At 46.4% G+C, this 14,607-nt stretch overlaps 1 protein-coding gene and 1 long non-coding RNA gene across 6 annotated transcripts in view; one reads left to right on the top strand and one right to left on the bottom strand.

Annotated features, from left to right (window-relative positions):
* Window positions 1–14,607, bottom strand: part of KCTD15 (potassium channel tetramerization domain containing 15) — a 46,370-nt gene that overhangs the window by 6,934 nt on the left and 24,829 nt on the right. For all 5 annotated transcript variants that reach the window (XM_051805831.1, XM_051805830.1, XM_051805832.1 and 2 more), the window contains exons 3-4: window positions 10,944–11,088; window positions 2,811–3,116 (exon numbers count right to left, since the gene is read on the bottom strand). In XM_051805831.1, coding sequence (XP_051661791.1) covers window positions 2,811–3,116; window positions 10,944–11,088 — 451 coding nt within the window. The remainder of the gene's footprint in view (window positions 1–2,810; window positions 3,117–10,943; window positions 11,089–14,607) is intronic.
* LOC127479197 (uncharacterized) lies at window positions 3,125–8,782 on the top strand. Its single transcript, XR_007907497.1, has 3 exons — window positions 3,125–4,889; window positions 6,489–6,583; window positions 7,906–8,782. It is a non-coding gene; the product is annotated as an uncharacterized LOC127479197 (long non-coding RNA).

Raw genomic sequence — 14,607 nt, 5'->3', positions numbered from 1 at the left:
CACTTCTTCTGAAAGTAAGATATGGACAGGGGAAAGAGTAACCATCTCTGAAATCAAATCAGAGCTACCTTCCAGAAAATCTCCAAAGAGAATATGCCAGAAGTGAGTCTCAGCTGTGACTCTCCTGTGTGTGGGACACACACACAGTAATAAATAAAGGATTTGTGCTAGGATTTCATATATGCTGTCTTCCAGTATTCCAAGTGCATCTGACTTTGTTGGAAGATTTTCCAAATGGAAACATGATCCTTTCCCTTACTTCATTTCATGTAAATTTGGCAGAATACTAACAAACACATTCCTAATTAATGTTCAACATACACAAGCATCACAGAATTTTCTCTAAGGTAAACTCATGATTCTCACCAGAACCTGTTGCAAGGAGTTGAAAAAACCTCTATACCTTTATATAATTACAAATGGGTCTAAAATTAAGAGTTACTGTATTTTTTTGCCTACCACTACCAATTCGGTGTTGACATTTTTTGTTCTATAGGCACAGTTCTTGATACAAACCATTTAATAAAAATATTCTTAAAATATAAGAAGAAAATGTATAAAGAGTGCAATTCTGCTACCAAATACATTCAGCAGGGCACAGGGAGACAGAAGAGAAGTATCTCAGCAGATAGCAGACAGGCTTCCTGTGTTGTTCTCTGGGAGTCTTTGGAAGCAATTGTGCTCTTCCACCCACTACCCATCTCCCTTAAGTCTGTGGGTTTGCTTCACTGTACTTCCAACTTCTGACTTAATATTATTTTGCAAAAAAATCCTGGGAAGGGGAAGAGCAGTGCCTGTGCACTGACCAGAGTTCATCAGAGACAATGATAATTAGCTGCTGATTTCATCAGCCTTTGGTCTCAGAAATGCATAGTTTTCCAGAAAGTGTTTGAAAACACTTTCTATTAATTATATAGTAAAATGATGTAATTTAGTAAAATGATGTAATTTAATAGTATTACTTATACTGCAGACTCTTTGACAGAGAATTATTTTATACAATGTGAACTCTTTGATTCTGACTGAATTTTGACTGAATTCAAAACACATTCAAATAATAACAGTAATTAGTGTACAGCTTTTCCTACAAGCACACGTACCCTACTAGTTCCACTGCTGTGGATAAAAGAGGGCTGTGCTAAGCCATGAGAGCACCCAGTGCCTTGCCAGGCCGCTGGCAGTGCTGAGCTGGTGAGTGGCTCACAGGGACCCTTTGTTGCTGCAGTTATTCTGATTCCTTGTGTGCATCTAACTGGATGACAGGGACAGCGTGGCTCAGACACAAATGCTCTTCCCTCTCCACCTACCTGAGCTAAACTGCAGCTGCTCCCTCCTCCCCCAGCACGGGGATGAACTGTCCCTGTCCCACTGCCAGAGCACAGGGCTGCCTCTCACCACCCGCTGCTTTCGGGGCAGCCCACTCCAAACCTTGCCAGACATCAAACTGCTAAAGGACTGTGCAGAATTAACCACAGGCTGTTAAAGTTCAACCAAATACACCACTCGGGAGTCTCGAACCAAAAATCATCCAAAGCAGCTGGGTTTAGGATGGTTTCAGACAACAATGTCAGTGCAAACTGCACCAGGGAACGCTGCCCCACGGAGGGGGGTGTCACCATCAAATTCAGGGTGTTAAAACGACTCCATCCATCTTTACATATTCAGGTAACTACAGGTCTCCTGAAAATGTTGTCACCTGGTAGCTTGGGAGGTGGAGGGCCCCTCAGCTGATATGTAATAACCATAGGTTAGCAGGACCTCTAGGTTCTTGTCTTCCCTGGCTGTTGCACCTCCCTCCCCATCCACCCCGGCCAGGCTGGGCCATGGGCTCTTCTGCAGCTATTTGCCCACAGGGGAGTTTACCAAGACCACAAAGGCATTTCCCACAGCCAGTTCACACCTGCAGCCACAGCCCACCTGCAGGGGATGGTATGTTTGGAAATATTCCCCTACAGGTTGATTTCCCTTTCCAGAACACAAGTATTTGCAGCTTGTTCCAAAGGCAGACACAAACTAAGAGCTCTGTCTTGCCCTTGTTAATTAAGGCACAAGTTAATGGCATCATCACCCCTGTTCCTCTCCACAGCCCCAGGACAGCCACACCACGGAGCTCTGGCTGTTGTGGTGATGATCCCTGGGAAATGGCACTGCTTGTCCCTCAGGCAGCTGCCTAAACACAGGCCACGTATTTATTTCTGCTGCCATCCACCTATCTGTCCAGTTATCTTCTTTTGTTTCATATGTTTAATTTTAAACCTAACGTCAAAACTCTGCGTATAAAATGAAATACATTTTGTTTAAAATACTCTGGGCAATTTTTATAGAACATCCTTTTGAAAAAAAAAAAAGTGCAGAGATCAATTTTTTTAAGTCCATCCCGCAGGCACCATCATTTAATTATGAGTGAGACATAAATTATGCATTTACACATTGTTGCATTTTCTATAAAATGGTGTGGAGATTTTTTTTTTGTAGTTTTTGGAACTCTCTCTTTCTTCCTGCAGGCACTTTGGAGGAAAAAAAAAAAACTGCCGAAGGCTATACATTGATGAAAAAATTAGCATTTATCAGTATAACACCATTATGAGACCAGCATGGCACTAACATACACAAAATCTAAATCTATTTTTCTGCTTAGACTTAGGAAAACCTGAAAGACTGTGATCTCACCAGGCAGAAAATGTCTCCTTGCAGTATAAGCACTGAAAGTAATTGGGCAGAAGCAAATAATTTGCATATAATTGAAGAAGACATAATAAAAAAACCAGCCCAGCAAATGGATGAGCCAGCACCAAAAGGCCATTCATTACCTGCACTGAGTTCAACCGGCAGTATCCGTTCAAGGGAAACCTGATAACGTGGGTTGGGTCCTGGTTCCAGCCTGCGTTTACAGAGTTGCACATGACATCCCCAGTCTCTGGGAAGATCTCTTCTATTAAAGCCTTCTCCCCACTCAATGCAATTCTCTCCCCCAGATCTGGAGTCACTCTTACAACCAAGCAGTCACAAGGCTGGAAATGTTTCCTTTGTTCTTTCTCTTGTTTCCATCGCTCAAGTTCCTTAATCATTGGCTGCAGCTGGTAATACTTTGCTTCTTCATATAAAAGATTAAAGTCCTGGGAGGAAGAAAAAAGAAAAGAGAGGGAGAGAGAGAAACTAGAAATGCTTATAGTTCTCTTTTAAAAACGAGTATTGTTCCTGTTTGACCTACTTAGGCTTATGTACTGTCAGCAAGAGCGCAAAGGCAACAGGTATCCACATATCTTCATCTTACACCTACACAGAAAACCACATGGTGTTAGTGTTGAATCTATTTGAGCTGACCATGAAGTTCCCATTGCACTGAATTATCCTTTCATTTATTATCCCACAAGCTCAATGCCAGAAGGCTTTAGTCTTGGATTAAGAAATCAAAATAGCTGGTTGCAATAAACAAAGCCTACTGATGTAAGAGAAGATGTTCCAAGCCCTAATCTTCAGTCTTGGCCTCAGATATTTCTGATCTTACAACAGATCTCAGGCTTCGCTGTCGCCTCTCACACATGTTACGAGATGGAGATGTCAGTTCAGCTTCACTTCTCACCTGTCTTTGCTGAGGCTGAAATTCAGCTGCAGCAGCTCAGCTGCTCCCTGCATTTCATGACTATTCATGTATTTAAAGCATACTTTGGAGCCTGGTAAATTATATGGAGGGAGTGACCATCCTGCTGGCTGGGAGCTCAGCTGTGCACTCCAATAGCTTAAAAGAAGCTGTTCTTTCCTGCCATTTGTCCATCACCTCACTTTGGCTTTGGGCAATTCAAATTCCCAATTTGATCCAGTTCCCAGTTCAGTGATTGAGATATCTGCTGCACATCCTCATCAGATGCACATCCTTTCATCAGGTTTCTGACACATCTTTCCACCTCAGCCATGTGAGAGTACATGGAGGCAAAGGGTGTCAGCCCCCCCCAACTCAAGGAGGCAGCAGTGCCGACCAGGCCAAGCCTGAGAAGAAGGAGAAGGAGACACCCTCACTGAACACTCTGCTTACAGTGGCCACACCACCTCCTTCAGCCTCCCGAGGGGAAGAGGAGCAAAAAGAGCACGGCACCAGCAAAGACGTGCTGTTTGCTTTCCTGGCTCTTGCACCTCTTTAAAGATGCAAATGCTGCACCCCAGGTAAGACAGTACCTGACTTTTGTGGAGTATGCTGGAACACCTGGAACAAAGGCTGGTTCTACACCAGCGAAATGAAACAAAAAAATCACAAGAGTGAAATGACTGGAATCATTTGGACTGGAAAGAATGGCATGACAAGGAATAATCAAGAAATGGGCACTCAAATTCCATGAAAAATAACGGGTGTGCTGCTGCCCAGGGACTCAGGGAAGAGAGGGAATCAAGTGAACACGCAGCACAAAAAGGTGCGACTCTTCAGAGTGGTTTGGAATTAACCTGTAAAATCTGCTGCTGCAGGGTATTACTGAACCAAAGCAGTTAGCTCTGTTCAAATTTGGCACCACAGACCCACCACCGTTAGCTGAGGTGCTCCCTCACCCCAGGGCTGCCTGCAGCCTGGAGACGTATGAATATTCACAGTGACAGCGGCAAGGTTATCGCCTTACAAAAGGGACATCCAATGCTTTACATCTCTTTGATGTCTGTTAAGGCTGGGACAATGCACACACTGCTAAGGGAGGGGAAAAAAAGACCGGAGCAGAGAGGAAGAGGGATAAGAGCAAGTGGGAAGAAATGAGGGCAACAAACACACTCACAGAACACAGCTTGAAGATGAAAAACAACAGGAAGATTAAAGAAGAAATCGTACAGAAGGCATGCTGCAAACAACCAGAGTTGGGAACAGGCCAGGCAAAGAGCCGGGCACTGGCTGCACTACCTTCTCTCAGGTAAGAGAGCATCAGCCCCAAAGCCTGGTCCCCTGATGGAAGGTATTCTCACCCTTCCCCAAAACCAGTACTCTCTGCTGAACCATTGCTGCTTTTCTCTGTCAACCAGTGAAGTTCCCCAGTTACTGAGCAGGGGATCAGTTTAAACCTACAGGGGTTAGTGGCCTAAATTAAAAAAAACACTGTCCCAAATTTCCTGAAATCTTCATGCTGGACACTGAATCAGCACAGTCCACCACCCAACCATGTTCACTATAGAGGTGTGTGCAGTGCCCTACCAAACATTCACTTGGCATCTGCTGGTGCCACGGAGCTCTTTTTCAAACAAAGGAAAACATGCAATGCTAAGGAAAAATGAAATGCTGTAGAGGGAACAGGAGCACCCAGTGCTTACTGAAGGCAATGGAAAGTCATCCACTGTTTTCAGTGGGTCCTGAAAAACTAGTTTTAGAATATCTGGGTTCATGGTCACTATAAAATAAGGTATTATTTGTAAGGGCAATCAAGCGAATATGTGCTAAGAAAATTCCACAGTAAACCCCAGAAGAGATGGTACAGTGACAGAAAAGGCAGTCCTTCATTTCTGGAAGCAGAGAGCAGTGCTCCTGAGGCTGGATGCAAAGCCCATTACATTCACGAGAGGCTCTGGCTGCCTTCACTGGGCTTTGCACTAGCCTGACAGTATCCTGAATCACAGGAGTTCGATGGGCTGCACCCCCGGGCCAAAACAGTACTGCCACAAAACAAACAAAACCAGGATCACACCACCCCGACCTCCCCCACAGCCAGCTCTTAGCCCACTGCATGGAATGCAGCTCCTTAGTGACTCCTGCTAGTCATCATTTGCCCTAAAATAAACAGGATAAATTTTATATTCTCGCTTCATTTTGTGAGAAGACAACCTGCTTTCAAATGAAACAGCTCTTCCACTACTGTTCCCAGAATGACACAGCCACACTTGAGGTGGCTGTGTGGAAATCTGGGCTGTGCTGGAGCATCACATGCTCTGTAGGACAAGGTGACCTGGTCATAACTGCCTGGGTTAAGCTAAGGTGTTTGGGTTAGTTCTAATATAAGACTCTCATCCCATGTCTATTCCACACTTGGATTGAGCACCTGAAAGATGGGTCTGTAATGGACACTGGGAACTGAGGTGTAGTGGTGCCAAGGGGCCTTAGGGAGTCTGGGCACCTCTTGTCAGGCAGGGGCAATAAAAGGAATTTGTTGTGCTGTAACAAGTAGAGGGGATAAAAAGGGTTTTCTGTAGGCAAGAGAAATTCACTGCTGTCCACTAGTGACAGTGCTGGGAAGGGACACCTTGTGTGACCCCCCACTCCACGTGCTGCCCACAGCACAGCCGGGCACCACCAGCACAGCCCGACCCGCTCTGCTCCTCTATGGGCTGTGTGGCCTTTCTGCACTCAGGGACTGGGGCATCCCAAAGGAATCTGGCAGTGCTTTTAGGCAGGGAAGAGGATTTCCCCAAACCAGGAACAAAGAATGAGTGGCTCACAGCATGGGGGTGCAGTTCTCCAAAGCCTGTGCTTGGGCAGGGTCCCACACTCAACGCACCTCCAAGCCCACGGTCTTTCCCTTCAGGTTTTATACGTTGTTTGGAGAGCTGTGTGTCTGTGACAGGACTGGAAGCGATGCCCAGCTCTGGACTATCTGCACTGAATGCTCAGGATGCCCAGGTAATACTGGCATAGGCAGGTCCACCCTTGCACTGTAGATATAAAATCCTACATGATGATTTGGATTTGCAAAAGTTTAGTAAGAAATATGAAGTAGAAGAGTTCAACCCACATGGGACCTTGCCAGGACGATGCAACAGGAACTGCAAGAAAACATTTCCGTGCTGTTAGTTTTGATGAGTTACCAAAGGCAGATGTAGATATGAATCTTCCTGGACCTATCCAAAAGGCACATTTCCCTGAACCAGGCACAGGAGTGGCTACAGTGGCAAAGTGCTCAGGGGTTCATTGAGACTCAGCCTCAGAGCAGCCTGGCACAGCTTCTGGGATACTGCACATGGATACTGCACCCTCTGTCCACAGGGGCTCCAGCCCTGGTGCCAGTGCAGTGTTGCTGAGCAGCATCCACAGAAGATTTTGTACAGTATCCAGGAGTTCCTTGTCCTGCAGGACTAATGCCTCTTCCACTTCTTCTAAGGATTACTTCCCTACTTTCCCAGCTTCTTAACAGCAGTGTACCTTGTGGCAGCACAGCTCAGAGTCAAGCACTGTCTGTGAGAGCTAAAGGAGCTGCTTCTCTTTAGCTGAGGAAAACCACTTTACTCCGAAGATGATTCCCACTGCCAGTAATGGTCCCTGCTCACAAGCAGGGTGCTCTTGGCTAGACTGAATGGGGAGATAGTACAGCCTCTAATTTTTCTGTAAAGTACCACAAAAAGCATTCATAGCTACCATGAGCTTCAACTTCTTATGGCTGTTGTAGGAACTAGCGGGGAAGTTCTGCCAGCTCACCTGCAAAAGGGAGCAGAGAGGCAGGTGGGATGCACACAGCCTTCCTCCATCCACATCTGGCCAACACTCAGATCTCATGGCAAAGGTAAACAGATCTTTCAAAGATGCAGCCTTTTGCCTTTCAAAAAAATAACTTTCTGCTTATTGTTGGACAGAAAAGTCTTTTTTTCTGGTGGATTTCACATTGGCTAAATTCTGCAGTCACCTCTGACAAGGATGGCATCTTCCTGGGGAGGAGCTGGGAGGTGTGACCTCAAGGCTGGTTGTGCTGCTGTTCTGATGTCAGTGCAGTGGGTCAGTACAGATCTGCCAACTACAAGCAGAGATACCCAACAGAAACTGAGACACCATGTCTCCTGTGACCCTGATGCTGCTCTCTCAGTACCAAAGATATCTTGTATTTTTTTGTACCTAATGTTGACTCCTGAACAGGCTGAAATGGCTCTTTCTGCCTATTTTTCACTTGTTATTCTTTATTACATGAAACAACAAACTGTCATTCTGACTCAACGTTTCTTTTATATTTTTAGTGCTGTGAAGATCTGACTCCTGGCTACGAGAGAAAGTTGCTCACTTCTGTGATGACAACTGCATCATTTGCTAAGGTCAGTCTGAGAAGACTTAAAATTAGATGAAAGCACACTAATTTTGTAACTGTATTAAAAAAATTAGTGGTGGCCTTGTCATTCTGGTGACCTCTGTAATCCATATAAAACTCAGATGTCCTGTGCATTTGTGCTCCTCCCCTCTTTCAGATGGAGTAACTATATACACATTGCCTATGTCTATTTTTGTTTGATGCTCTCTGAGCAGGGAGTGAGTCTCAAACAAGGAGGTACAATGGGGCCTGGTTCTGCATGAAGTGAGGGAGACACGTGCTGCTCATAAACGTCCCGGGGAAACACCTCTGATGGCAGGGTGGAGATCAGGGCAGAGAATATTTGGGCACCAGAGGAGGAGCAGTTCCTGTGCCAGCCACCCCCTAACCCAGCAGTGTGGCAGACCCAGGGGGTGCTGGCTCCATGCTCTGCTCCAGGACGTTGTGGTCCCACGCACAGGACACTGAACGGTGCAGGAGGAGGGAGTGCAAGGGGCTGCTCACCATCACCTCGCTTGGCTGCAGAGCAGAACTCAGCCAAACCACTCACAGTAATTCCTCAACACACTTCATGTGGCTTAAAATCCCCCAAACCCAGGAAAACTGTATGAACTATAAGAGAGCTGCTTGCAGCAGGAAGACCTGGGAGACACTTTCAAGTTCTGTCTGAGTAGCAGTTGGAAGTGTAATTAATATTCACTGTAAACACACCACTCAGACTTGATAATAAAGAATCACTAGCCTCAGAACACATACCCCACTTTTCCTGCATTTCAGTGTTAACTTAGTCTGAAAACAACACCGAAATAGCAAACACAATAACGCTGGTGCGGTACTAACATTCCAAACTTTCCAAAATAACCATCTGAGCAGCAATTCAAGTTGAAAAGCAACTTGGCTAAACCTTGAGGCTAATAAACTGCTTGATTAAATTAAGGGGTAAAAACTAATAAATATTCAAAACACTTGATAATGCTTTGTTTGACATAAAGAACATTTAATGCAAGTCTCACTGGAAAACCTGTCAGGTTTTATACCTTAAATAGAGTTTTGCATTTAGAAACACCGAGTGATTCCATTTGCTGCCTTTGATTATTGTCTTCTGTCACTTTAATCATGCTGGTAAAATTACACGATTTCTGTGAAGTCAAATCCGTTTACAATGCAGTTTTAATATAGCTTTACAGCGCATTCTTCTACGCATTTTTATTTAGTTACTCCCTACCTAGCAATGCTTTGCTTTGTTCTTGAGCCCTCATTAGCCTGGGGTTTGCTCTAAAGCTCTCCCAGGAAGGAACTAAATAAAATACAGTTAACCCTATGCAAAGAGATGGTCTGGAACAACGGCCTGAGCCCGGGCACAGCGCCGGCTCTCCTGAGTCTCTCCCAGCCCTGCCAGAGGCTTGCTGTGCAGACAAGTCCTTGGCATCCACTGGCACTCTCTCCTCCAGGCTCTTGCCGAATCCCGCTGGATTTGTTGCAGAGCACCTCTGAAATCTGGATGCTGGTTGAGGCCATGATCAGCTTGAACTGCATCTCTTTTACCCTCTCTTCTCACACCTTCTTGTCCCACTAGATTGTCCACAACACTGCTGCTAAAGCATCTCTCTGGCACCTGTCCCACTTCTCCACCCCCCCCCTTTACTTGATCCATCTTAGAACCCACAGGACTGCTCTGCTCTTTAGCTTCACTGCTACCCACGTGTCTCCTCTCAGGTCTCTATGAAGAGACGCACCCACGGCTCAGTGCTCTCACCCTGTCTCACAGCACCCCAACCCCCAGGGCAGCCTCCCTGACCTGCCTGAAAGACCAGTGCTCAGGACACCCCTTCTGGGCTGGAGCTCCAAACTGCCCACAAGTGCCAAACCTTCTTCCTGCCCCGTGATGAGACGTGTGCTCCCACCACAGAGCGCGTCCCCTCAGCACCAACTGCAGACCCTCCCATGATGGATCAAACATGATTATCCTCATAACTCAGGCAAGAATGGCTGAGGAGCAGTTGCAGCCCGAGGATCAACTGTACTCCAAAGCCTCCACCACCACCACAACTCTGGACTGACTCAGTCACAACTGGCCAAGTGATCCTGCCCACCCAACACAACAAAGTGAAATCGGGTTGCAGAGTGCAGGAGCTTTCCTTTCCAGCAATGCTCTGCTCCTCCAACCAAGCACACCCCCTTCTGCCATCCCAATTTATTCATCATTTCGTCCTGGAGTAAGTGCTTTTGTTTAATCTTGTCATCTACAGTTTGCACATTTTTGTCTTCCAATTTTCATACAAGAGGGTGTCAATGCTGGAAGTTTCGTAAGTGTGAAGCCAAACAAACAAGGCTGAGAGGAGAGCTTTTAAACAATCAGGGCCTGCAAAGCAACAACCAGCACCACTATTTCACAGAAAACATGCACTGCTCCTTAAAAAAACCCTCACTCCATTCCATCTCCCAAGAATATTTTGACATTCACAAACTGTGAACAGATTACTTCCTGAAGTCAAAGTATCTGCATTGGTTATATCTAACACAAATTCTTATGGGCTTGTTTAAGTGTGTTTCCTTTTTATACCAACAAGAAAAAGATTTATACAGTTCAAGTCCTCTAAGTATCAAATTTAAAACATTTCTTTCAGACTCAGAGCATTAAACCCTGGTAAGTGCTAGTTGCTGATGTTGTTTCTTAATTGTTGTTATACCCTGATAAATAAGCTAAAAATGTGAGAAAATACAATTAGTCTACAAAAACTGATTTAGCCATAAGCTTCATCGTTTAACTTTTTATGGTATCCATGACAACCATTGGTCCATTTATTAAATAACAGCATCCCTAGTGTAATACACAAGTACTAAAAATCCTAACAAATAAACAGCAACATTTAGTTAAGTGTGTTTAGGTCAAGCACACAAACCAACTGGCACCAAAACAAATGACAGAATGGGAGGAAAAAATAGATTGCAGACTATAGCTTTCCTTACCTTAAAGTCATCTGGGAGCAGTAGCTTAGATGTCCTTAGGAAGCTTAATATATATCTGAAAATTTCTCCATCTCGATCAATGAAATAGTGTTGTTTTAAACTGTCCAAGACAATAGGCTCTGTGCCATTAAACAGACGACTTATTCTGAAAAAAAAAAGAAGAGAAAAAGAAATGGGCAAAAGAGACAAAATCTCATTACAGCCCCAGGGCTTAAGAACATCCAGCCAATTTAGGTGCATCAATTCAACGTGCATAAGGTAACACAGTATCTTAATTTGGTGACAAACAAGTGCACAGAGATGGATGCCCTGGGCATGTGTGTGCCCCCACATGCTCACACACGTGTGTGCACATGCAGACACACCAGCACGAGAGCCCTGCAGCTGCCCTGGCACCCAGCCCTCCTGCCCTCAACCAGGGCTGCCAGCGAGGCCCGTGACCCCAGCGAGAAAGTGCCCATGACACGCTCACCCCATGGCTGGCAGAGTGATTCTGGTGAGAACAGGAATCACTGGCTCCATCACACATCCCTGTTCACCACGTCCTAACACAGCAGCACCAAGAGGTTACTTGGAGATGAGCTTTTCCTCCAGCTTGGCTGCTGTTGGATGCAATGCCATGGGAGCCTTCCCGAGCTAGAGGGGAGGCTGCCCATGCACCCAGATGAGCTGTGTGGACCTGTCAGTGTCCATCCAACACAAAATGTTTTGACAAAACAGAAACCAATGGCCTGTGCAGCATGTACAGCACTGCCTGTGGGACCACAGTGCCACCACCAGCAGTCCTGGGGATCAGAGCCTGGCAGCAGGAGAGCAAAGTGGCAAATCTTTTGTGAGTAAAGAAGAGGAAGTGACACCTGTGAGACGGAGAGATCAGCTGGTTACAGGACCAAAGGATCACTCCAGTTTTTTCCACGTCCTGAGGAGCGTGCTCCACAGAGAGCAAACCAGGCATCTGCCTGGTTGCCGCTCCTCCCGCCTCTCCCCTCCAAATGCCTGGCTTCTCTCACAACACTTTGTCTTCCCATGAGAAATAACCCAGCTGAATATATGTTCTTGAAAGGGAAATCGCAGGAGACAGACAGCAAAGACCTATTAAGTAATTGAGTCCATCTCTCTGACAGTGCAGCATTGTTCCCAACTGCAGAGTGTCTCGTCTTTCAAAGTCGAGCCTTAAATAATCCTGCCAGTGAGGGCTCCTCCATTTCCCAGAGAGACCATCCCGCAGCCGCCTGGATTTCACCATCGGGCCGCCCCTTCAAATGGGCCATGAAATCCCCCCACATCCCTCGCTGAGACCAGGGCACAGCTTTCCCCTGCCCTGGAAAACAAGCTTATCAAACCCTGCCCAAGGCCGTGTCCAGCACTGCTGATGAATGCTGCAGCCTTGCTGCCTCCCTCCTTCCAGCATCATCACCCCACCCCAGCTTTCTGGGGAGCGGATGGAAGTGACTCCAGTGCCCATCCCAGTGACAGGAAGGGGCAGGTTTGACTCCCCACCATCCTCTGCAGTGCTGGTGCTTCTGGCTGTGCCCTGCATCACTCGGTCTGGGTCCTCCCCATGCAACATGATGAGATGTGCTCTCCACAGCTGCACCTCTTCTAACTTCTCAATATACTTGCAAATTTAATTAATGTGCCATTTATATCTAACTAAACCGTGGAAATATTAAACAAAACTGAACTTAGTAAGTCCCCACTGAATTTTGCTAGAAAACTCTTAAGCAGTCTCCACCTTTCACTGCCTTCTCTAATGACTGTGTCAGTGTTCAGCTACTCTGAATTACTAGTGAGAGTAACCAAATGCTCCCCTAAAACCTAATTATTAACAGGTTTACTGCTTTCTCCAACCTCCAGCGTTTATATGGGATCAGAGAACACCGTCCAGTTCACGCGGCAACATTTAATTCATACAATCCCAAAGTTCAGTAAGACTAGTGAGTCACTGTTTTCATTGTTGTTTTAGGGCCATTTGCCTGAGACAGTTAAAGCTATTGCTTTGTACAGGGTTACATTTTATTCCAGGAACCAGACAGTTAATGCATTTCCTTGGACACACACATGAGCCAGTGTGCTGTGCTGGGACAGACTGAAAGCAGAGGAAGCACTGGTAGCTTAAGGTTCAGTACACACATTTACTAAATCTGCCTGGCTATTAAAAGTTTTGAGGTCTGACACCTAAACAAGCTGGGCTGTGGCTGAGCCCTGGTCCCCCCTCTCTGTGGATCTGCAGAAGCTGCTGCTGGGCTCTGCACGCGCAAGGGGGAGGGTTTGCCAACAACGACAGGGCGCAGAGAAGACAGGGTACAAAGTTTTAATGGGCCACTCTTTAATGTAGTGAAGTATTTTTTTGGTAATGAAAACAAAACATGAATTTTGAGGCCTTTGTGGAGTGCCTTGAGCTGTATTTCTTCACCAGTGAAATTACTGCTGGGGAAAGAAACTCACAGAGTGTTGAAAGACTTAACTGCCACCCCAAAAACAGAGTGATGAATAGTTTAAGGATTTATTTGACGTTTTAGGGGGCTGCCATGTTCCAAGAACCAACTCTGCTGCAGCATGTTGTAATGCTGCGTGTGGAAAGCACTCCTGCTTCTCCCTTCTCACCAGTACAAACCATACCTGGAACAGTCAATCAGAAAATGCAACACTGTGGGAGCACCAAGAGAACTCAAACAGCAGCTTCAAAAGGGGAGTTGGCTTGCCTGGGTTACTCATCATGTGTGAAGCTATGGAAAAGAGCACAGTGAGCTGGAGCAGCTCCACAAGCCCCACGGCGACCCCGAGCGCTCTGTGGATGGTCTGTGGTGGCCAGAATGAAAGGCTGCACACAGAATCATGGAAGCAAAATCCACCCAGGCCGTCAGACAGCCAGCAAGTGCAAGGGACAGGAATGGCTTTGCACTGTCCAAACTCACTGATGATTAGAAATAAGGTACTAGGCTGGCTGGTAGCCTCAGGAAGCTGCTCCTTCCAGCGCCATGAGTTAAAGTCGTGGGGGCTGGCTGCAGCTCAGATTGGGCAGAAGTCATCCCACAAATGGTTGTTTTTATGAGCTGTCATGGTGACCAGCACTGTACTGGTGGACAAACTAGGTAATGGTATTCTCAGGAGGCACTTGCTTATGGCACACAGGAATAGTACTTCCAGTGATGCTTGTGAAGAGGTGGGAGGCACAGGAAAACAAAGTCAAGGTGGATAGAGCTGCACTTGGATCCCACAGCAAAGGGTGAGTCTGAGCAATGAAGACTCCTTCAGCATTCCTATCTTTTTGCAAGAGACACTTCACTTTCTAGTTTAGAAACACTCTTAAAATTTGTGTCCAATACTTAACTTCCATACAGGGAAGAGACTGAGCCAGGATCAATTCTAGCAGTTGCAAGTCTAAGGATAGCAAGTGTGCCTTTCCATTGCCTCCACCTCCCCGGCCGGGTCCCGCCATGCTCACACCATCTGCCCCGTGCACAGATCCTCCCACCCGCCTGTTCTTCCTCCTCAGTTGCTCCTGCCCTCCTGGCACCGTGCTCTTCCCAACTGCCTGGACACTGGCAGTGCTCTGCTCTGCAGTGCTGCCCACCCTGACCCTCCCAGGGTCCCACCTGCATCACATCCCCACGGCGCAGAGCCAGCGGGGCTGGTGTCCAGCCCCCAGACTAGCTGGTCT

The sequence above is a fragment of the Manacus candei genome, unplaced genomic scaffold, assembly GCF_025592945.1.
Source record: "Manacus candei isolate 608988 ecotype Guabito, Panama unplaced genomic scaffold, ASM2559294v1 h1tg000065l, whole genome shotgun sequence".
NCBI lineage: Eukaryota > Metazoa > Chordata > Aves > Passeriformes > Pipridae > Manacus > Manacus candei.
This window is presented reverse-complemented; position numbering and strand designations above follow the sequence as displayed.